At 37.7% G+C, this 25,992-nt stretch overlaps 1 protein-coding gene across 1 annotated transcript in view; it reads right to left on the bottom strand.

Annotated features, from left to right (window-relative positions):
- The window catches only part of LOC140152351 (lysosomal-trafficking regulator-like), a 134,999-nt gene that overhangs the window by 19,500 nt on the left and 89,507 nt on the right, over positions 1-25,992 (bottom strand). Inside the window, 19 exon segments of the mRNA XM_072174655.1 lie at positions 716-777; positions 995-1,164; positions 1,167-1,245; positions 1,983-2,088; positions 2,205-2,221; positions 2,316-2,440; positions 3,254-3,394; positions 4,573-4,749; positions 5,441-5,641; positions 15,488-15,633; positions 16,088-16,237; positions 17,356-17,610; positions 18,530-18,595; positions 19,398-19,553; positions 20,619-20,704; positions 21,710-21,894; positions 22,822-24,498; positions 24,884-25,013; positions 25,394-25,563. Of these exon segments, the coding sequence (XP_072030756.1) occupies positions 716-777; positions 995-1,164; positions 1,167-1,245; positions 1,983-2,088; positions 2,205-2,221; positions 2,316-2,440; positions 3,254-3,394; positions 4,573-4,749; positions 5,441-5,641; positions 15,488-15,633; positions 16,088-16,237; positions 17,356-17,610; positions 18,530-18,595; positions 19,398-19,553; positions 20,619-20,704; positions 21,710-21,894; positions 22,822-24,498; positions 24,884-25,013; positions 25,394-25,563 (4,099 nt within the window).

Here is a 25,992-nt window from a genome sequence, read left to right as displayed (position 1 = left end):
ATGGGACAAGACTTGACAGGGTCCATAACACCACCATATGTTAAGCCCTAGGTATGGAATTCACCATCTTAGAATGATTCTTAACAAAAAGGTTGTTATTTTGCATTTGTGGCACGGATCCATGGAAATCGCCCAAAGAAAGACCACCAAAAAGATGGACTGCCTGCCTGAAAGCTGACTGCAAGAGAGGAAACATCAATTCCCTGGTCACAGCTAGCAGGTTAGCACAAAACGGAAGGTACTGACAGGACATTATGAAGCAGATGGCTCCACTCAACCCCATGTTGGAGTGAATGCCATTGGTCAAGGAATATGTACATCATAGTAAACAATTTAAAACAATATAATCAGTGACAAAAGCCTATAATATTTGCAGTAAACCTTTGATGAGAGTGTATTTAAAGCAAGTATCGAATATTTACTGCGTTGGAACACACTCGTTTCTGACTGGCTGCTGAGGCAATCTGCTGTTGCAGAGTGGAAATTTATGAATGTACTCGTTGTTAGCTCCGACTTTGCAACATCACAGTAGTACACGCTTTGTACTGCGAAATATTATCGACACTAAACAGAGGCATAGAGGATAGTGCTTTATATTATTAGTTTATATAAGAGCTGAAAGAACTCAAATGGGGAATCGTTAATTTATTATTGTTTCTTCATTCATAAAGGATATTACATCACAATTGATTTCTTCGTAATCAGCAATACTTACCCAGAAGGAGATCACCCATTGTCTCAGCAAATGGTGTGACATGCTGACATGAAAAGGCACCACTGAAAAATACAGAGAATACAACCATCATTATTATTTGATATCAGGGCATTCCTCGCATTCAGTATGCAATAAGAGGTTTCCGATGGGCTCTCATGTCCCACAAAAAATACTGTGCAAACGTTGCTACCTGATCCCGTAACTCCTTTATACTCAACAATATCTGGATATATTTACAAGAAACGTGGTGATTTATGAAATCAGACATTGTTTGATTACCTGATCTTTTCATTCATTTGCAATTTTCTCTTGAGTTCAGAAGAGCTTGATGACTGTTCCATATCTTCAAATAAGTAGTCCAATGGCACAGATGGAAACTGCTTGTAATTCTTCCTCTTCTCTGGCATCAGGAACTGCTCAGGAATACCCAGATTACATCGCTGTAGTCTCACGATTTAACCCTGACTGGACCTTCTGTTGGGTCAAGTTGCCATGACGATGGACAACAATCCTTGTCAAACCAGATAGCTCTGAATAAATTAACATAAATTATATGATATCACTATGAGCCAAGTTGGTCTCAATTCAAGTGCCATAATTCAGCAACAATCAGTCAACAATCAGTGTAAAAGTTGACCTTAATGCTCTGCCTGCTAGCCATGGACTTCAACATAAAAAAATCCAAGATTTGAGATATTTTATGAAAATATCAAGAGCTATCTTAAGAACCACTAAACCAATACTATGCTTGTTTGTACTCATTTTAATGCATTTTTCATGCTGATTCCAAATATGGTCATGACAATTTACAATTTTGAAACTTGTCATCTGCAGTCGACACTCGTGTGGAGAGAGTTAAGTTGTTGGGTATGAGTTTTGTATATACCAACATATACCATGGTCATTATGTGATGTACAAAACATACTGGGCTATTCCAGTTGAAATCCATACACCCCTTATAGAAGATATGACTTTTAATCTTCCACATAGGGAGTATGAATTTCAAATGGGATTACGTAAATGGGGGACTCCATTTGAAATTGACACTCCCTGTGAGGGTGATTACGATTGTATTATGCATAGGGGGTGTATGGATAGCCCATTCTATACATGTGCCTGTTAACTGAACCATCTTTCAAGGTGCCCTACCTTTCATGAGTGAGATTCTGTATGAGGTCCTGCCAGGCTGTTCTTACATCTAAACTGGTGGATATGGTAGACTTGAGATACATGTAGGCCAACAGCCATGTGCATTGACTGACTTACCTTTCATGAGTGAGATTCTGTATGAGGTCCTGCCAGGCTGTTCTCACATTTAAACTGGTGGATATCGTAGATTTCAGATAGTCCAACAGCCGTGTGCGTTGATTGACTTACCTTTCATGAGTGAGATTCTGTATGAGGTCCTGCCAGGCTGTTCTTACATCTAAACTGGTGGATATGGTAGACTTGAGATAGTCCAACAGCTGTGTGCGTTGACTGACTTACCTTTCATGAGTGAGATTCTGTATGAGGTCCTGCCAGGCTGTTTTTACATCTAAACTGGTGGATATGGTAGACTTGAGATAGTCCAACAGCCGTGTGTGTTGATTGACTTACCTTTCATGAGTGAGATTCTGTATGAGGTCCTGCCAGGCTGTTCTTACATCTAAACTGGTGGATATGGTAGACTTCAGATAGTCCAACAGCCGTGTGCGTTGACGATTCTGTTGTGCTGCAACAGTCTGTTACATCAGACAAAAAAACAATGCAAAAGTATTGTTAAGAAGTACGATTGTATACATTGAATACACAATGAACAATATTATGTTGGCCTATGTGGCTCAAATCTGTCTTAATGTTCCATTACTCTTCCTATCTAATTAAGTTATTTCCAGGCATGAGATGGAGGTTCAATCAAAAAAGAGGAAAAGCACCAAAAGGAGGAAATATAGGAATCTCCTATACTTTTGTACAGGGAAGAAAAACTCAAAAGGATGAATTCCTCTAATTAGAGGAAGAATCTCATTCCTGATTTCTCACCTTTGCAGCTAAAATGGCTGTTATTGTAATGTAATATTGTCACTAGTAGCAGCATCCATAACCTGATGTGAGAGCAATTACTACCAGTACCAGTTTGATTGTCTAACGATATGACTCTCAATCGATGCAACTATACTAGGATGATGAATACATGCACTCAAAGGCCCATTCAGTGATTTGTTCATCCGGACGATTGTAAAAATCATCAAAATTAAGATTTTGGTACCTTTGTCATTATGATAGATGTGCTAACATAGCCTGCTAGTGGTTCAGCCGAAAGTTGTGTATTTAAGACAAAATATGGCATTTACATATGAATCTGTTATTTATATACTGACAGTACATAAATTAGCTTCACGTATTTGAATAAGGCTTCAACTTTGTCAATACTGCTGGTTTCTTTCTTTTTTTGCCAAATTTTTCATTTCAAAAATAGCAAATGACAATTTGAATGCGCTGGGATCACTGAATGGGATTTTAACATGAACCCCATAACAAAGAAATCTGCAATGTACCTGTGTAACTGACATGGCAGAGTTAGCAACCTCTCGTGCCAATGCATGTAGTTTCCTCCATGCCTGAATAGCTTGGTCTCGTTGTCCTGTTCTCCATCTACCAACGTCAGCATTATCTTCTTGGCCAGCTAGTTCCAAATCCTGTGAGAAGATGGACATAACACATTTCAATATTTATTAAGTCAATATTTCCCAAACAATCTACTTGGTAAAAAAAAATAATGTATCAATTTTCTATTAATGGCAAGGGACCAAGGCAGTACAAAACATTTCATTAATGAATCATATTTTTCATAGATATGGAACAAAACCAATGTATGTATATGTAAGTAAACTCAATTTTTTTTTACATGGTATGCAGCTTAGCAGCAGACGAGCATGTAACCAAGTTCCATATGGGAGGAACATGATCTCTTTTGTAAGTATATATCATCATGCATGCTCAACTCTCTCCATGCGGGTGATGACTGCAGATGACACGTTTCAAATTTTGCAAAAAAATTACAAAATTTCAAAAATGTAAATTTTCATGACCAAATTTGGAATCAGTATGAACAATGCATTAAAATGAGTACAAACAAGCCTAGTATTGGTTCAGTGGTTCTTAAGGGATCTAAAATGAGCGTTTATTGCGTTTCGACAGTATTTTTTGTGGGACATGAGAGCACCTCAGACCTATCGAATTGCATTCTGAATACGAATCATGTCTTTCTGATATCAAATAATTTTCATTTTTTGAAAATCACAATATAATACAAATTTTATGACAAATTATAAAAATTTGATGTTTTTCAAATTTTTGATATATAACAGTCCTCGAAGTAAATTATATAAATCTAATGTTATATTCTTAAAGTGTATGTAGCAGGGAGGAAAAGCCGACGGTCAATTGAAAATTTTGACCTTTCCATATTGAAGATATGGATTTTTTCCCCAAAAGACCTAATTTTTTTTTGGTGTTTTGGGAAAAAAAATCCATATCTTCAATACTGAAAAGGTCAAAATTTTCAATTGATCGTCGGCTTTTCATCCCACCTACATACACTTTAAGTATAAATCATCAGATTTCTAAAGTTTACTTCAAGTACTGTTAAATATCAAAAATATCAATTTTTAATGATTTGCCATAAAATGTGTATTAAATTGCTAATTTCAAAAAATCAAAATTATTTGATATCAGAATGACATTCTTCAGTATTCAGAATGCAATTCGATATGTCTGATGTGCTCTGATGTCCCAAAATAAATACTGTCCAAACGCTCATACCCCAGCCCTTAAGATAGTTCTTGATATTTTGAGAAAATATCCCAAAACTTACCTGGTCCAATTTCTGTATGATATGCTTATTAGTAGTATTTGGTGATAATGATTGGAAGCCAGCTTCTTTGAGTACATTTCTTAGTTTCATACCAAAGTTCCTATCCACATCACTCATTTGTAGACTATGGTTATGAAGGAAGTCATACAGATACAGGTCAAATTTGCCAATATGCTGCTGTAAAACAGATAAGAAATATGAATTAAAGCATGCTGGTAGGAAGACGCCATCTGTATGTGTGTGTGTGTGTGTCTGTCAGACTGTGTCTAGTTTTAATGCTTATTAATAAAGAATTGCTGTTTTTTACTTTTGATTCATAAATAACTGACCATCATTGTTGGGGGCAAAAAAGCAAACTAAAACAGTACCAACTGCCCAGCAGGGAAACTTTGAATGGATCTTAAAAAGATTCAAGTAGTGTACATAACCAAGGAAAATAAATGTTAAAAACTGTTTAATATGTACAACAACATCCAAAATTTAGGGTTAAAAAGACAAAACAACCGACGTTTCGGGAGCATAAAAACATCCCTTTTACAAGGTTAAAAAAGTAGCACTAGTAGCTAGCACTGCAAGAGATTAAATGAGAAAGACAGCAAAAGAAAGTGACAAGCATAGAATGAAAAGAAATTAGAATGATAATAAAAACATACAAGGGAAAAATCAATTAGGTGAGAAAAACAGGCATGTACAAGTATATATAGGGCCATCATTGTTGGGCAGGAAAAACCTCATGTGTCTTTGGCCCCTGAACATGTTTAAAGCAAAACTTCCAACAGGTTACATAGGAGGTTTTGCTTTAAACATGTTCAGGGGCCAAAAACTTTGTATAGCCTTTGGTATGTGTGAGCAAGCATTTGTACATTACCTCTAGACTAGAATGAAAGACACTCTTGAGGATTTGTTTAGCCTTTGGTATGTGTGCCACCTGCAGGGTGAATATCCTGAGTGATATGTCCTGGTTGGGTGACATCATGTGGATCAACAGTTTCTCCAACTGCAGACGAAGAGTTTCCTTGGAAGACCATAAAATACTCTCCCATTGTTTCTTTCTACCTAGCTTTCTTTCCTGTGGAATCAATGAAAAGAAATAGAAAGAATATATTATACAGATACAAAGTAGCTACCTTTAGTTTTGTCTTAGTAAATATATGTCAATCGCGCCAATCTCCTGTGATGTGTGGCGCAGGGTCTAAAATAGGTCAAAAACACTTTCTAACCTTTGTTCCAAAGATTTGGTCACCAAACATTAGCACTGGTCTCTTACTATTTTGACTTCATTTGACCCCAAGATGACCCTTGACCTCAACATCCTTTGGGTCGCTTAAGCCCTCCACCTAATGATCATCACTACCAAGTTTGAGTTTACTAGTAGTAATACTTTTGAAATATCATTTATTTAACGATACTTGTATGAAATTTACCTACTCCCTATTCTAGAAAAATACAGCACTAATTTTTTGGGAATAAAAAAATATTATCCTTTTTTGCCAAATGAAACATAGTTAAATCCTAATCCTTTAGTTAGTTCTATCTGGCAGTAAAATTAAATTTTAATATTAGGCCAATTTTTGGAAATAAGGCCCTAAAACATGTATTTTTAGGGTGTTTTCGTATGCTGTAACAATCAAACCATAAGACTTGTACTAAGACTACTTTCAGGTTATGCATTCTACTAATTTCTGAAAAACACATTTTCTAATATCTTTTATAACCAATTATCAAAATTAACATAAAAACACAAATTTATGATAACTCATAATAAAATCTAGCTACCGTGATGTTCCTAATAAGCGCCCATGGGCCATGACATTTCATGAAGGCTGGTCGTTTATTAGGGATCATTTTTTATGTACGTTTTTACATTAAATGACCAAAATAACACCACCCATTCCATTTTTAGATGCATCTGTTTGCAAGAGCAATGGCTTATCATCATGAGTAATTAATTTCCTATAATATCCAGTGAGACCTAGGAATGATCTAACATTCTTTTCATGTATATTTGCAATTAAGGGCTGGGGTATGAACGTTTGGACAGTATTTATTGTGGGACATTAGAGCACATCAGACATATCGAAATGCATTCTGAATACGAAGAATGTCATTCTGATATCAAATAATTTTGATTTTTGAAATTGCAATTTAATACACATTTTATGGCAAATCATTAAAAATTGATATTTTTGATATTTAACAGTACTCGAAGTAAACTTTATAAATCTGATGATTTATACTTAAAGTGTATGTAGGTGGGATGAAAAGCCGACGATCAATTGAACATTTTGTATTGAAGATATGGATTTTTCCCAAAACACCAAAAAAAATTAGGTCTTTTGGGAAAAAAAATCCATATCTTCAATATGAAAGGTCAAAATTTTCAATTGACCGTCGGCTTTTCCTCCCTGCTACATACACTTTAAGAATATGTCATTAGATTTATATAATTTACCGAGGACTGATATATCAAAATTTGACAAATATCAAATTTTTATAATTTGTCATAAAATTTGTATTATATTGTGATTTTCAAAAATGAAAATTATTTGATATCAGAAAGACATGCTTCAGATTCAGAATGCAATTCGATAGGTCTGAGTGTGCTCTCATGTCCCACAAAAAATACTGTCTAAACGCATAATAAACGCTCATTTTAGATCCCTTAATAATGGTAAATTTTATTGCTTTTCCATTTTCATTTTGGACAATTTTGTGGGCGGGCGTTTAATCGAGACTGGGCGCTTATTAGGAACAATACGATATGTTTCATTTTGCAAAACAGGATAAAAAATTTTCAATCCAAAAAAATTAGTGCTGTATTTTTCTGGAATAGAAAGTACATGCACACCCCTACAAGGAAATATACATGTATCAAAATATTGTTAATACATACACATATAGACAGAAATAGAGACTGCAGTCTCTTTTCTTAACAATTTCAGCTGAAAAAAAACGGACTGTCCCTTTTTCTTAAGCGATCACTCATGTATTAGTAACGTAACCTGCATATCTACATGTATCTACCGATAATAGGCATTTTTTTATTTTTACATGCTTATTTGCGACCTTTTTTTCTTTCAAAAGCAGCACTTATCTAGAAGAAATGGGACTATAGAAATTCCCTAGTTTCCCAGTATACATGTCAACTTAAAGCCATTAAATAAAAACACCAAAAACATTAACACTACAAAATATGTCTGATTGAAAAATAATAAAGTCAAGCCACACTCTCCAAACCACTAAATATGCCAACAAAATCAGTGGAATTAATATCACAGGTCAAGGACGATTACCAAGACTCTGAGCAGTGAACATGCAACCATTTGTTGATTCAAACAAAAAAAGCGCAAACAAAAAACAATACACACGGATATCATTTGTATAGGTAAAGGATATAGGAATAATTGTGTAATGGGCTATTCCATTTAAAAGCCACACTACCCCCGTGGAAGATTTAGCTAAAGTCTTCCACAGAGGGAGTATGAGTTTTGACTAGAATAGCCAACTCGGTAACTTCCATTTGAAATACTCACTCCAGTTGTGGAAGATATAGGTAAAGCTATAATAAAGGGGAGTATGGGTTTCAAAATGATTAACCCTGACCAATTACATTTGAAAAACATACTCCCCCTGTGGAAGATATTTACAAAATCTTCCACAGGGGGAGTGTGAATTTCAACTGGAAGAGCCCAAATGTTTTCACTTTGTTTTGAAATTTGCAGCTTGCATGCACCAATGAACAAACAACAATACCAAGTCACCTGAGTATCATTCAGTGAGCTAATACAAACTTGATTGCATAGCTGTGCAGCTTTTCTTGTACAAGTTCAACATGGCACAAACCACATTTTATTTTCAACTTATGGTATCATTGTGCAGCATTTCCCTAGTGCTTCTTTCGCAGGAGAAAAGTACAGGTATTTTACCATGTAAATACCACAACACTACCATTTTAGACTGCAGCCAAAGAAGCCTTCAAGATCTGGAGTCTCTTCCATCAACATTGGATTATACCGTGTCTTCTGTCACTTCACAAGTAGACCTGAGTCAAAATTTATTACCCGCTATTACTGGAACGCCATTCAGTCAGTTCACCTCGCTTGTATCGCTCTTTCTTTGCTGCAACTCCATAGCAACCATAGCACCAACTTCATTTGCTAGACTATTTACCTTGGAAACACTGAACCTTGCTAACAACAGAGTGGTCCACTTAGAAACCGGCACCTTTGATGATCTTAAAAGTTTGACCACGCTGATTCTGGACTTTAATAATTTGACCGATGTGCCTGACAGTGTAATTGCACCACTAACATCACTCGTAAGTTTGAGTATAATTTGGAACAACTTTGCTACTTTGAATATTGGAAGCGGCTTTGCAAATCTAACCAACCTGGAAGAGTTTTCTATTGGTAGCAGCAAAGATCCAAACCACGTATATTTCAATCTGACTAATGATACATTCCAAGCCTTGTCTGCAGCTCCACTCAAAGCACTTAACCTGGAATTCATCCCTCCTAGTGAACGACCCATTATAGAGACAGGGTGTTGGAACCATTGAAGCAACTCAAATACTTGAGTTCAACAGGAGTCTTTGGATACCATACCTTCAATGAGATCCACCCACCTCTGGAAACACTTGTACTTGCTCCATTTTATCTTTATTGGGAAGATTTCCGCTACTTTGATACAGTTACTTCACATTGGTATCGTGTAATCACCAACGACACACTAAAGGATCTAAAACACTTCAATTCATCCCTCAAATCTCTAACCATCACTCAAAAAGAAGCCAAGATCATGGACTGTGCATTCTCGTGGGTATCATTTATTGTTAAACTTGACTTAAACCGACTGTTTTTGCCATCTCTACCGGATGACGTCTTCTACGGATTAGATCTCTTGGAGGAGCTCAATCTCTCTTACAATCAGTTCAATACGGTCCCATCCAATACATTTCATGTATTTGCCAAGTCTCAAACTCTAACTTCCTTAGACATGTCACATAACAACATTCAGAGGATTTCACCTGATGCTTTTAGCATGCTGCCATCATTACGATATTTGTATCTTATTGAAAATGATATTGACTACACCAACTTCCTCAACAGATTACCCAATCTTGTGCACCTCACTTTGCAAGCCTCAAATATTGATAAAAATGTGATGCCGATCGATTCAATTGCGGATCTTGAAATTGCACCATCTACTGCGTTGGGAGAAACACTGCCACAACCTTTTGGCACATTCCTTTGTACCATGGCTCCAAATGTACGTCGACTTATTCTCACCAAATACGGAATTGAAATAGTCGGTCATGTACTTGGTGCATCGTGTCTGTATCTTTCTGAATTGGATATTTCGGGGTGCTTGATGGACATCGATAAACATGTGCAACCAAAAATATCTATGCCAGGCCTACAGAAGTTACATGCTGCTGATAATAAATTGAAATCACTGAATCAACTCCAATTTCTCTTCAACAACTCATCTTCACTTGTGTATTTAGATTTGAGCAACAACGTAATTGACCAAATAGACAAAAAATTCATCCATGTTTTGCAAAGATTACAGTACCTCAACTTAGATCAAAATCAGCTTACATTTAAGTCTCTAGATTTGATCGAAAATTTCAAATTTTTGCAAATTTTTTGAACCTCGGACACAACCACATCACTCATGTACCACAGAAATTTCTGGCTACAATAGCTAGAAATTCATCTTTGCAAGAATTAGATTTGAGTCATAATTCTTTCCGATGTACTTGTGATATATTGCCATTCGTTCATTGGATACAACAAGATAATCAGATATGGCTTCGATCTAACGGCAACTACTCCTACTCCTGTTCAAGTCCAACAAGAAATATTGGTTTGCATATCACAGCAGTGCATTTGGACTGCAAATCACAGCTTCCTTCTCAGCTTGGGATCAGCATACCGTGTGGACTTCTCGCAATAGCCTGTGTTATCATCGCTGTACGATTTCGCTGGCACATCAAATACAAAATATCCAATACAATTGGTAGGTGCCGTGACTGGCATCGACTGCATGACGTTATCGAATTGGACAATCGGTACGATGTATATGTAGCGTATGAAGAAAGCAGTGATCGCGATATGAACTGGGTCCTTAATGACTTAAGACCAAATCTGGAAGAAGGGCATGAACCATTCAAGTTGTGCATCAAAAGCCGAGATTTCCTCCTAGGTCGCGCCATTGTCGACAACATATCTGAAGCCATACAGCTGAGTCGCAAGACAATCTTAGTTCTCTCGCCTCAATTTGTGCAGAGTGAGTGGTGTCATTTCGAGACGCAGATGGCTCAAATGAGACTCTTCCATGAGAATTTAGATGTTCTCATACTTGTACTTCTAGAAGATATACCAATTAATATGTATCCTTTGTACCTAACACAATTATTGTGTACTACAGAATATCTCAGGTGGCCATCGGATACTATGGGACAAAATCTATTCTGGGAGAGATTGCGTAGAGAAATTAAAACTCCGGTGTTGATAGATAGACGCTACGATGTGTGATCAAGAATTACCGACATTTTGATTTACTTTTCATCTTACATTGGACTATTCCATTTAAAGTCCACACTACCTCTGTGGACGATTTAGCTAAAGTCGTCCATGGAGGGAGTAGGAGTTTTGAATAGAATAGATAGTTGGGTAACTTATATTTGAAATATTCACTCCGGTTGTGGAAGATATGGGTAAAACCACAATACAGAGGGAGTATGGGTTTCAAAATGATTAACTCTGACTAATTACATTTATAAAACATACTCCCCCTGTGGAAGATATTTCCAACATCTCCCACAGGGGTAGTGTGGTTTTTATATGGAATAGCCCATTCTGTTGACAGTTTGACCACATCTTAAATTTTGAATTTTCTATATTTACTTTTATGAATAGATTTGCAAAAATAGCATGTTACTAAAATACCAGGGGTCCATTTCACTAAACTTCACGAAATCTCGAATACGATGAGTCCATTTCACTAACTTACTTACAAACGGTACCTGTCGTAAGTAATAGGGATTTATTACAGAGACCCTTCGTAAAGTTACGTCTAGTATTGGGTATTATTATCTGTATAACTGGTTACTTGAGTTACGAAGGGTTAAAAGTTGAGTGAAATGGACCCCAGAAGATATGGTCATATCTCAATATTTGTAGCTGGGTAGTGCGTGTATTTGTAAACACAAGCAAACTAGGACACAAACAGAAATCTGTTTTTTTTTTGAAGAAAAAAAAATGAAAATATATTTTTCAAATCGTACACTTATTTAGCGTAAAACATTAAATAATTGTGGTCTAAAAGCACCAAATTTTGCCGATTCTCCCTTTTTGGGATATAAATTTGTTGATACCCATCATATAGGGTCCACAACTTATAAGTTCCCCCCTAAATACTTAAATATTTGACGAAATGCAAACCTGTAAAAAGATATGGGTAGCAAATTTCAGCATCACACGTCATTGCGTTCAGTCACAATGGTTCATTATGTAAACAAGGCGGTTCTCGAACCACGAGTCTCGCCTGCTTTTGTGACCGCCTGCTTTTGCGATAACTGTTGGTAGAGAGGTAAATGAATTTGGCGGTTATCGGCTGGGCACGATTATCTGGCCGATGGTAACTGTACCCACCAAGTTTCATGCCCATGCAACAGTTTTTACTAATATGACCTCAGATGACCCCTGGTGGCTCATGCCCATGCAACAGTTTTTACTAATATGACCTCAGATGACCCTGGTGGCCCTGAAATGACCTTCTAAAATTTTGGCTCTAAATGTTGACTGTACCCCTCGTGCTAAGTTTCATGGCCATAAGACAGTTTTTACTAATTTGACCTCAGATGACCCCTGGTGGCCTCGAAATGACCTTCCAAAAATTTGGCTTTAAATGTTGACTGTACCCATCAAGTTTCATGCCCATACGAGTTTTTACTAATTTGTCCTCAGATGACCCCTGGTGACTCGAAATTACCTTCCAAATATTTGGCTTTAAATGTTGACTGTACCCACCAAGTTCCATGTCCATCCAACAGTTTTACTAATTTGACCTCAGATGACCCCGAAATGACCTTCCAAAAATTTGGCTTGAAATGTTGACTGTACCCACCAAGTTTCATGTCCATACGACAGTTTTACTAATTTGACCTCAGATGACCCCTGGTGACCCCAAAATGACCTTCCAAAAATTTGGCTTTAAATGTTGACTGTACCCACCAAGTTTCATGTCCATACGACAGTTTTTACTAATTTGACCTCAGATGACCCCTGGTGACCCCAAAATGACCTTCCAAAAATTTGGCTTTAAATGATGACTGTACCCACCAAGTTTCATGCCCATACTGAGTTTTTAATAACTTGACCTCAGATGACCCCTGAGTGACCTCGGATGACCCCGTAATGACCTTCCAAAAATTTGGCAAAACCAAAGAACTATTTCATCAAAGTAATAAATCAAAACAGAAAGATGCTTCCTTTACGAGTTATCACTCATTGAAAGTGCTACTTTGCTATACTTTACATGGAAAGCGACTATCTTAAAGTCGTCATATTTCCTTAATTACATGACCGATCAAGCTGTTATTGGGATATGTGATGCACAGTTGAAAATTAATTATTAAAAGATTTGGTGACCTCAGTTGACCTTTGACCTTTGACCTCACGAAATTGGAAAAAGTATGTTGCGCTGGAAAATCAAATTTGGCAATACCAAAGAACTATTTCATCAAATAAATCAAAACAGAAAGATGCTTCCTTTACGAGTTATCACTCATTGAAAGTGCTACTTTGCTATACTTTACAAAGAAAGCGACTATCTTAAAGTCGTCATATTTCCTTAATTACATGACCGATCAAGCTGTTATTGGGATATGTGATGCACAGTTGAAAATTAATTATTAAAAGATTTGGTGACCTCAGTTGACCTTTGACCTTGTATGTGACCTTTGACCTCATGAAAATCTAATCGGGTCGAGTACCTCTGGCCACGCTACTCCCCACCAAGTTACGTCACTGTACCCCATACGGATCTCCAGATAATCTGTTCACAAGGTATTTTGCTTATTACGCATATATTATGCAAATTAGGTACTTAATTACCATATTTTATGCTCAAAATCTAATCAGGTCGAGAACCTCTGGCGCCGCTACTCCTCACAAAGTTACGTCACTGTACCCCATACGGATCTCCAGATAATCTGTTCACAAGGTATTTTGCTTATTACGCATATATTATGCAAATTAGGTACTTAATTACCATATTTTACGCTCAAAATCTAATCAGGTCGAGAACCTCTGGCCCCGCTACTCCTCACCAAGTTACGCCACTGTACCCCATACGGATCTCCAGATAAGCTGTTCACAAGGGTTTTTTGCTTGATACGATCAAATCGCATAAATTATGCAAATTAGGTACATAATTAGCATATTTTGCGCTGAAAATCTAATCAGGTCGAGAACATCTGCCCACACTACTCCCCACCAAGTTACGTCACTGTACCCCATACGGATCTCCAGATAAGCTGTTCACAAGGTTTTTTTTGCTTGATACGCATCAAATACGCATAAATTCTGCAAATTAGGTACTTAATTAGCATATTTTGCGCTGAAAATCTAATCAGGTCGAGAACATTTGGCCACGCTTACTCCCCACCAAGTTACGTCACTGTACCCCATACGGATCTCCAGATAATCTGTTCACAAGGTATTTTGCTTATTACGCATAAATTATGCAAATTAGGTACTTAATTACCATATTTTGCGCTCAAAATCTAATCAGGTCGACACCCTCTGGTCATGCTACCCCCTATAAAGTTTCATCATCATAGCACTTACGGTTCTCAAGATAACGCGTTCACAAGCTTTTTCCGAACGCACACACGCACACCCCCACACACACACGGACACACACACACCATAGTGATTACTAAGTCTCTCCCTGAACATTCAGGCGAGACAAAAAAGAGACCGTTTTAAACAGTGTTAAAAGTTGCATCTGAGTCCATAGGACTCAATTCTCAATACAGTAGGCCAGGAATATTCATGTGTTTGTAAATGAAAACTTAATCTTTGGTATTCTTCTTCTTGTTTTTCAAAAGCAAAGCAGGTGTTTAATTCTTTTCTTTTTAATGATAAATGGCTGAGCATCTTTGGGACCATGTTAAAAATGAGGTTGACCACCTTATCAATGAAAACACAACACTGCAAGAGCTAACTCGAACAATCCAACATGTATGGAACAACATGGACCAGCAACGGGTCCGGAATTTAATAAACAGCATGCGGCGATGTTGCAATGCACTTGTCAACAGTGCAGGAGGACACATCCCCTACTAAACATCTAGACTTTTATTTCCATTTCCATATTGCCATTACAAACACATGGACAGGCCTAACATACTGTATTGTTTGACAATTGACTCCTGTGGACTCAGGTGCAACTTTTTTTTACATAATGAACCATTGTGACCAAACGCAATGATGTGTGACACTACTAATTGGCCCAGATTTGTAAAACAAATAAGGTTACTCATAACTTTTTACAATTTTACATTTCGTTAAAATAATTTTCGATTTATTTCAAAAAGCATTAGGGGGAACTTCACTGAAATTTCAGTGATTCAAGACAAGTGGTTCATTATCTATGTTAAAAAATGAGGTACATTCTAGTGGTACCTCTTTTCTTATCATAAATAATGTACCGCTTGTCTTGAGTCCCCCGAAATTCCAGTGTAGTAACTGGAATTCCTTGCCCCTATAATATACATTGTAACTTTTGTTACCCGTGTGTTATTATTTTTTCAGAAAAATGCAAAAATAGTCACAAATTTATCAATGGGTGTAGTACCACCTGAAGAATAGACGTATAGGTACATTATTGTAATAGTACTCACCATTGTTGATGTGAGAGCCTCTGTTAGAAGATGAAACAAATCTTTGATGAGCATTGTAGGTATAGTCTCTTTATCAGACGGTTGTCTTGCTAATTGGAATGTAGGTCCTCTTGGCCCTTTGGGACAAACACTTAGCTGCTGTAAATCTGCAGAAGAAATTAAACACATTTTTATAGATTATATGGAGAGTTTATTTCTACCAATGGGCTATTCAATTTAAAATCCACACTTCCCCTGTGGAAGATTTTGGAAATTTCTTCCACAGGGGGAGTATGAAATAGGCAGCTCCATGTTCACCCCCCCCCCCCAAATTTGGTATACAAAAAGTCCCAAAATTTCAGAAAAATCCGGTTTTTTATGCTTTTTGGGGGAAAAAAGGTCCAAATTTTGTCCACTTTTCACAAAATCGCCCCCCCCCCCCGGAAAAAAATCCACTTTTTCAAAATCAGCACCTCCCCCAAATGAAATCCTGTGTACGGGCCTGATGATTCACCTTTACAATACTGCAGATTTTGAGGAGCAAATGCCCAGTATCCTAAAAACCTAATCAAGAATCGCTTTTGATTTGAAACAAAGTACTTGAGACCAACCAACACGTACCTCTGTGAACTACAATGTTAACAGCAACCAGACACAACCTCTGAAATCTTCTAGCCATCTCTTGTTCTGACACTGGCCCGCTATCTTTACCTGTAGTTTTTGCTCTCTGTAGTCTTAACAGTGTATCTAATGAAGCGGAGTATCTGCGCTCTACAAGAAAATAACAAGAAGAAAAATACCTTCTATTAATTTTGATGGCAAAATACAAACAAGGTGGATTTCAAAGTAGAAGTCTTGCACACATTTTGCAATTGTGACACAATCTTGTCTGTTCACCCATTGCATGGTTCCGCCATGGGCGAGGAGAGCCTCAATCTGGCAGCATGCATGAATGGGAATTGAACCAGTCATATAACATTGCGTTAAGTTATGCAATTCTTCCTTTCATATCATGCCAGTTCGAGGCTCTCCTTGCAGCATGGCGGAACCGTGCAATAGGTGAATGGGAGCCCAAGGCGGCAAATTGCAATTGAGTTAAAGGCAAAAATATGGAGTAAAATAAAAACATAAAATACACATCACAAAACTTTGATTGGTTACTCCGGCGATTACAGCATATAAATAACCAATCGGGGACTCTGTAAAAAAGACATGGGGCACAGTGTATTTTAACCATACGAAAAATCATTCTGTACCGTGCATGCACAGATCACTGACAGAGACGCACTCAACCAATCAGCATTTGGAAAATCGTTAACCCATTGATAAAATTCAGAATTGTTCAAAAACATGAGTTTTTTAATTGCAAATATTCAATTTTTTTAAGTATGAATGTCACTGTCTATCTCAAATTTACATCGTATATTATCGTAGCGTTGAACACGCTGAAGCTTGTGAGGCGGGTCCGTTGCATATTTGGCGGTTCTGTTGTTTTTTGCGACATTAAAATTCCATCTTTCGCATGGCCGCTGTGTGTGTGAACGGGGGTCAGCTATGCACGTGTGGATTCTGTTGAATGCAGTACTGCTGATTGTGTGTACCAATCGTAGCAGGGTGTAAAAATATACAACAAAGTCAATGTTTATTCTCAAATACGTTATGGTGTAAATATAAGCATTTGAATAATTTAATAATAATTTGAACCTGAAAAATAAATGAACATGAAAGTTCATGGGTGATTTTTCAACATATTTATTTGACTGTTGTATAAATATGGGTGCTGCAGCTTTGGAGCTAAGGCAATATGGCGCATTACTTTGAAGTTGTTAATGGGTAAATTACACTGTGTGGGGTTAACGATGTACTTCAACATCACATATCAAACTTACCGACTGAAAATGGAAGAGGGCTACTCTCAAAAACCGAATCACGTTTATGCCCAGAAAACATTTCCGAATCGTCTGCGCTTAATGTCCTCTGACCCCAGCCTCGACTGGTTTTGTCCAGATCTTGACTGCTTCCTTTCAGAGACTGTAAGCTCCTTTGGCTACTGAGGGTTCTCTGTCGCAAGCCATCTTGACTCAGAATATCACCGCTTTCAGTTGATGTACTGCTGCCCATTTCTTTCATCATCATTAGAACACCTGCCGAATAAATCAATCAATCAATCAATCAATCATGCATGTATTGGCATTTTTATCCTTTAAGGTTAGCAACTATATTAAACTGTTGTGATTTGGTAGTTCACAGCATCTTGCGAATGGTAGGGAGCATTGGCAAAAATTGCATTGATCATTTCATAGCGAGTATGTAGAAGAATTCAAATATCACAGATATATTTTTGTAGGTCCTGTGGTCCTTGAGTTATGTTGTAAAAAGGGCTGAAACAACAACACTTTTGTAAAATGTACATAACTCATTCACAACAATAAATTTTAAAGCAAGTTTTCAAAGTATATGATTTGTAGAATTAACTTTTTGCAAAGTGTTATTTTTCAATAATATTTTGATTTAGATAATGAAAATCAATTTTTTTGGATGCTTCGAAGAACAATACCTAGTCTACCCTTAATGAGGGATTGATAACATCATAACCTGTGTTTCATTAAAAAGCTGACCTTCTACCTCCAAGCATAAAATATATTTATAAAATGTTGAAATTGTCTGTATAATGTTTTATTTTATTTTAAAATGATACAATACAATTTCTGCATTTGTAACACTATCATACATCTCCACTTAAATAGAGGCAAATTCGCAATCAAATGACACAATGGGCTATTCCAGTTAAAATCCACACTACCCCTGTGGAAGATTTTGGAAATATCTTCCAGAGGGGGAGTATGTTTTTCAAATGTAATTGGTCGGGGTTAATCATTTTGAAACCCATACCCCCCTGTATTATGGCTTTACCTATATCTTCCACAGCTGGAGTGAGTATTTCAAATGGAACTGTCTATTCTATTTGAAACTCGTACTCCCTCTGGGGAAGACTTTAGCTAAATCTTCCACAGGGTAGAGTGGATTTCAACTGGAATAGCCCAATTATAGCATCTTATTTACCTGAGTTATCAGACCAATGTCTTGGAGCAACTTTCTGCATCCAACGGTACTCTTCATATTTCCGCTCTGAGAATAAAAACAACATTAATTACTGTAATTATTATATGTATGTCTGATGTTATGTCTATTTTGTATTCTGAAGAAGAGGACACAAATCTTTAGGTCGTTTGTACAAAAGCCAAGTCCCTCAAGCAAACAAGTACCCATTTCTTCAATAAATTCTTCACCTGTGACAAGATACATCCCAATTTCAATACGTGAAATAATAATAATGTAGGGTTTATAATATGTGACTTTTCAAACAATTCTTATTTCATATTGTAAAGTGTGCTGAGGCTTGTGGACCAACGTCTAGACGTTGTGCCTGTGCGTAGTGCACTATAAATCACTGCGCTTTTTTTTTCACCATTATTTCTATAAACCATTCTTAAACACTTGAGAATGTTCTTTGCAATCTTATTAGTTCTTACCTGTGTGATATGACACGACACACCTTAGCGTGTGGGGGTCGACGCGATACTCGTACACGCTATTTGAACCAATCGGAAGTGCATAACAACAACAGGACTGATCGATTCTAAGCCCTAAGTAATTCCTTGTAAAATGTAGGATTTAATTTAATTAAAATTTGGTATACTTATGATTAATATATTTATTTGAAGTGTTTAACAATGAGAATAAAGGTATCGTTTTTAACCGTTGTCATGCATCTATCGTCTCATATAACATGCAACATCATTATTTTTGGCATAAACATTATTTAAAATAATGATGTCGCCCGTGTTATATGAGATGATAGATGCACTCCAGCGGCTAAAAACAATATCTTTATTCTCTAATGAATTCTATGAAATCCCAGATTTCTAACCTGAATAGCTAATAGTGCGCTGGTGAGATGGCCCTTTCTTGCCTGCTGTAACAGCCGATTCCAATGCCATGGAGGTAGCTCTAAAATGGTCCAAAACTTCTCTCACTATATAGCACTGAGTTTCAAATACCACCTCTGCAGCATCAAAACTCCTCCCTGTAAACAAAAAATCATATTCATAAAATTCAACTCCCCTGGTTCTATCATGATATCGACTGCTCAGTGCCAGAAGTGTGTAAGTGCAATAGCTGCCCTGTGGCAATTTACACACAGTATATTGTACTCATCCTCACATGGCAGCTATTGCACTTACACACTTCTGGCACCGAGCAGTTGATATGATGTTAAAATACTTTACCAGTTCTTATTGAAAATAAAATGACTTTTCACCCACTGATTACTCATTTACATTGCCAAGATTCGCACATTGCTGAAGAAAAACCTGCTAAGATGGACTGGCAATGTGTCCAGAATGCAAGACACCTTTCTCCCCAAGAAGATCTTCTTTGGAGAACTGAACTATGGAAAGCAGTTATGTGGTAGCCAGTGGGAGTGCTGCAAGGACACACTTCAAGTATCACTTTTATAGCTTCTACAAAATTGGGAAATCCTGGCTCAAGAACAAGATGCCTGGAGGAGTATCATTACTATTGTATATGATGCTAACCTTCTGAGTGCAATAGAATAAAAAGGCTGAGGCAAGTGTAGGGTTAACAGTACCTCATCTTGACACACTCTGCTTATCCTTTTTTGCCCTGTATGTATCATAGACTAATTCCATCAGCCGTCTAGCGCATGTACTGTGTTAGGCTTCGTAGTGACGATTAATTGACTTACAGTCCATATCGTGACAAACTTTAAAAAATATTCAATGCGATTTTGGTTGTGCGTCATAGCGCGACTAGTGGCGCCAGTGTACCACGTTGCTGTACTGCGCCGGTTGTGACAAGATCGCACGCTGAAGTTTTAAACACAACAAACTCGGTCAAAAGGTCAATTTGGACACAACTGCACATGCTCTATGCAAAATCCGTCACTTTTTTCCACATAGTTTTTTCAGTCGTCAATCCAGGAGGTTGACGAATGAGGGCAGCAGTCTTATATGTCACAGACTCTACCAAGCATGGATTGCACTCATTAGTTCAAACTTCTTCTTGACTGTTGATGTCCTGGTCATTTGATGGATGAAAGGCAACAATCCAACAAAGTCTGCATAATTACCTTGTTTCTTGCGTAGTCCTTCTTCCAGACCTCCAAGAAGGGCAAGCATATCCTCAAGGTATGAAAAGGTTTGGTTACCATTTTGGCTGTTAACATTAAATAAACAATGAGAATGGATTACTGATTACAAGTGCAGCAACCAATGAAAGGAAACACTTTCCATGGCTGTGTTACCAATTGACCTTTTTTGGTAAATCCCATAAGCCTTCGCGAGTACACCTGAGAATTTGTCATTTGACATCACGCCGACTTGCAATGCGCAGTAACGACGTTCGATAAGCGTTCTGCGCCTTGGCGCAGATCGGCGTGACGTCAAATGACGAGGTCTCAGGTGTACTCGCAAAGGGTTATGGGATTTACCGAAAAGGTCAATTGACCATTTCGGTAAATCCCTTTAGCCTTTGCGAGTAGACCTGAGATGTCATCATTTGACATCACGCCGACTTGCAATGCGCAGTATCTATGTGCGCTAAGTGATGTGCGCATCGGTGTGATGCCAAATAACAACATCTGGGGTTTAATCGCCAGGAATTATGGGATTTACTGCAACGGTCAATTGACCTTTTCACCAATTCCCAAATCCTTTGCACATTACTGCGCACATCATCATCATTATCACATATTTAGGGTTTCAATTACAAAGACTTCATGGATTTTCCGAAATAGTATTTGGTAATTCATTTCCGATTCAGTGGTCCTCTCTGCAGGCAAGAGTGATGGTTTGTTCAGAGAAAGCACACCAGATGAGTAATACTTCATAGAAAAATACACATATAATCTTACCATTTTGTCAACTCTCTGTTTGGTATTTAAAGAAGAGACAATTATCACACAATATTTAGGAATAAAATTTACGATAATAAATAAAAATAAAGATACTGTTGACTTTAAAAAGAAACTATTGAAGTAACATAAGGAATCTTCAAATGTAAACGCACACAATAGTAGTGTTCAAAAAATGAGACAAGGTTTGAAAATGGTTGACGACATAATAGTTGACGACATAATGGTTGACGGCATAATGGTTGACGACATAATGGTTGACAGCATAATGGTTCAACTTTGTTTCTTCTTCCAGGTTCATCACTCACCTGTACACTTTGTTAGCTACACACGCCATGAAATGTTGCACATCGTTAACCACCATAGCCCATCCTGAATGCATCATACTCTGCTTAGGTAGATGTGAACATAATGCAGACAACACATTACATAATGTCTCTATCAATCCATTGTCTAACATCACTGTAGCTATCTGCGAGGCACCTTCAAACAGCTGAAATCAAGATAATGTGGTGATAGGGCTATTACAGTTGAAATCAATACACCGTCTATGGAGGACATGACATTCATCTTTCAAAAAGGGAGTGTGAATTTCAAATGGGGTTACCTGAAATGATGACTCCATTTGAATTTTATACCCCCTGTGTGGATGATCAAGGTCATGTCTTCCATAGGGGTTATGATTTTCAACTGGAATAGCCTAATAATGATCTTAGGAAGATGTTCTTGGAAGAATACAAAATAATGTGGTTAGTCAAAAACACTTCCACATAGGTATTTTTGACTTTTTGTTATTGTCATCATCAAGGGCCTTTTTTCTTCTCTTGTCTACAAGATACGGTCCTGGAAAACTGGTGTGCTTTTAAGATTAGTTCCTCTGACATTCAGGATTACAAGTGCACCCCTACCCACACACAATTATTTTGTGTGCCCAACAAGATTTTTTTAATCCAATCCAATCTTGTTTACAACCACTGACTAAGACTATATATGGTAGGCCATGAATGGAATCCTCTTGGCCATCATGGTCTGAACTAGCATAATGTCTATTATGATATAAACATAATACAAAGTCGAGGGACGGTCATATATAGAATTCTCTACACCCATTATCAGAGTAATTTACACTTTTTGGCTGCAATAGCATGTGTATTCCATAAATATGTGCAAGGGGTTCAGATTGGCTTAATGAATCACATCATGAAGAACCAGAACCTCATTAGCTAAACTAGCTACCTGCTTTTTTCACGAGGGAAACTAGCTATCTGCTTTTTTTAGCTACCTGCTTTTTCATGAGGGAAACTAGCTACCTGCTTTTTCATGAGGGAAACTAGCTACCTGCTTTTTCATGAGGGAAACTAGCTACCTGCTTTTTTCATGATAATAAACTGACTTATCCGATCACAGCATGAATACATACCTGGTTAGCCAGGCACAATGCATTATGGCAAAGTGGAGGGTCATGGATAGAGTTCTCTAATAGAGACATCAGTACGATGATGGACATTTGTCTAAACTGACTTAATCCGATCACAGAATGAATACATACCTGGTTAGCAAGGCACAATGCATTATGGCAAAGTGGAGGGTCGTGGATAGAGTTCTCTAATAGAGACATCAGTACGATGATGGACATTTGTCTAAACTGACTTAATCCGATCACGGAATGAATACATACCTGGTTAGCAAGGCACAATGCATTATGGCAAAGCGGAGGGTCGTGGATAGAGTTCTCTAATAGAGACATCAGTACGATGATGGACATCTGTCTAAACTGACTTAATCCGATCACAGCATGAATACATACCTGGTTAGCAAGGCACAATGCATTATGGCAAAGTGGAGGGTCATGGATAGAGTTCTCTAATAGAGACATCAGTACAATGATGGACATTTGTCTAAACTGACTTAATCCGATCACAGAATGAATACATACCTGGTTAGCAAGGCACAATGCATTATGGCAAAGCGGAGGGTCGTGGATAGAGTTCTCTAATAGAGACATCAGTACGATGATGGACATTTGTCTAAACTGACTTAATCCGATCACAGAATGAATACATACCTGGTTAGCAAGGCACAATGCATTATGGCAAAGTGGAGGGTCGTGGATAGAGTTCTCTAATAGAGACATCAGTACAATGATGGACATTTGTCTAAACTGACTTAATCCGATCACAGAATGAATACATACCTGGTTAGCAAGGCACAATGCATTATGGCAAAGTGGAGGGTCATGGATAGAGTTCTCTAATAGAGACATCAGTACGATGATGGACATTTGTCTAAACTGACTTAATCCGATCACGGAATGAATACATACCTGGTTAGCAAGGCACAATGCATTATGGCAAAGTGGAGGGTCATGGATAGAGTTCTCTAATAGAGACATCAGTACGATGATGGACATTTGTCTAAACTGACTTAATCCGATCACGTAATGAATACATACCTGGTTAGCAAGGCACAATGCATTATGGCAAAGTGGAGGGTCATGGATAGAGTTCTCTAATAGAGACATCAGTACGATGATGGACATTTGTCTAAACTGACTTAATCCGATCACAGAATGAATACATACCTGGTTAGCAAGGCACAATGCATTATGGCAAAGTGGAGGGTCATGGATAGAGTTCTCTAATAGAGACATCAGTACGATGATGGACATTTGTCTAAACTGACTTAATCCGATCACGGAATGAATACATACCTGGTTAGCAAGGCACAACGCATTATGGCAAAGTGTAGGGTCGTGGATAGAGTTCTCTAATAGAGACATCAGTACGATGATGGACATCTGTCTAAACTGACTTAATCCGATCACGGAATGAATACATACCTGGTTAGCAAGGCACAATGCATTATGGCAAAGTGGAGGGTCGTGGATAGAGTTCTCTAATAGAGACATCAGTACGATGATGGACATCTGTCTAAACTGACTTAATCCGTTCACGGAATGAATACATACCTGGTTAGCAAGGCACAATGCATTATGGCAAAGCGGAGGGTCGTGGATAGAGTTCTCTAATAGAGACATCAGTACGATGATGGACATCTGTCTAAACTGACTTAATCCGATCACGGAATGAATACATACCTGGTTAGCAAGGCACAATGCATTATGGCAAAGTGGAGGGTCGTGGATAGAGTTCTCTAATAGAGACATCAGTACGATGATGGACATTTGTCTAAACTGACTAATCCGATCACGGAATGAATACATACCTGGTTAGCAAGGCACAATGCATTATGGCAAAGCGGAGGGTCATGGATAGAGTTCTCTAATAGAGACATCAGTACGATGATGGACATTTGTCTAAACTGACTTAATCCGATCACATAATGAATACATACCTGGTTAGCAAGGCACAATGCATTATGGCAAAGCGGAGGGTCATGGATAGAGTTCTCTAATAGAGACATCAGTACGATGATGGACATTTGTCTAAACTGACTTATCCGATCACATAATGAATACATACCTGGTTAGCAAGGCACAATGCATTATGGCAAAGTGGAGGGTCGTGGATAGAGTTCTCTAATAGAGACATCAGTACGATGATGGACATTTGTCTAAACTGACTTAATCCGATCATAGTAGTCAACTCAACACTGCAAGAAATAAGAAACAAACAAACATTGCAATACAAACAATAACAGCACAAGTTTGTAGAAATGCCCAATTAGGGTTTTATCCACCATCCAGAGAAATATAGACATATGCATGGGGGCATAATTGAGGGTATTTGTGCATTCGGAGCTAATCGGTGCTCGTGTGCTACATTCGCAGCCCTGATGCACAATTGGAAATGCTTCTTAGCACATCAAAACACATACTTATAGTAACATTTGATGCAGAATTGTTTTTGTTTGTTTCCACACAATATTGATTGGTTATTCAGATGATTATATCATGTAATTAACCAATCAGGGACACTGTAAGAAAGAAGCAGTACCCGGGAAGCAGTAGTACCAATGGGGTTAAAACTTACATAGCAGCCAAATCAATAGGTTTGCCAAATGTGATGGTGACACAAGCTTCAATAAGTTCCTGAGTAGCTGGATATTGATGGAGCTGATTAGCTAACAAATGGAATCCCTTCATTCTCAGGAATTGATCTGCTCTGGTTTCACTCGCTCGATGGAAGTAGATATCCAACAACTGCAACAAGATTTACAAGCCAAATTTAAGCATTACAGATGCTACATCAACAAATATAAGGTTCATTTTGGTTTGCCATAAAATTTGTATTATATCGCCACTTAAAAAAAAAAAAAATCAAAATTATTTGATATCATCAGGACATTCCTCGCATTTAGCATGCAATTTGTTGTGTCTGATGTCTTCAACTATATCATATCTCATCACTGTACCAAATTTGAAGTTGATCGGTTATTGCGTTTAAGCTGCAGAGTGGATTTATGAATTTGCTTCTGCCCGTATAGGCAAGCAGGCAGGCAGCTAGGCAGGCAGGCAGCCAAACAAACAACCAGACAGGCAACCCTCTGGATGATAACAGAAGCCCCACATATGTGTGGGGGGCCAAAAATCCAACTGCTCTTAATGACAGGCATTGAGTTTTGCAATGTG

This window comes from Amphiura filiformis, chromosome 5 (assembly GCF_039555335.1).
Source record: "Amphiura filiformis chromosome 5, Afil_fr2py, whole genome shotgun sequence".
Taxonomy (NCBI): Eukaryota; Metazoa; Echinodermata; class Ophiuroidea; order Amphilepidida; family Amphiuridae; genus Amphiura; species Amphiura filiformis.
Note: the sequence above shows the minus strand (reverse complement) of the source record. Positions and strands in the feature narration are given on the sequence as shown.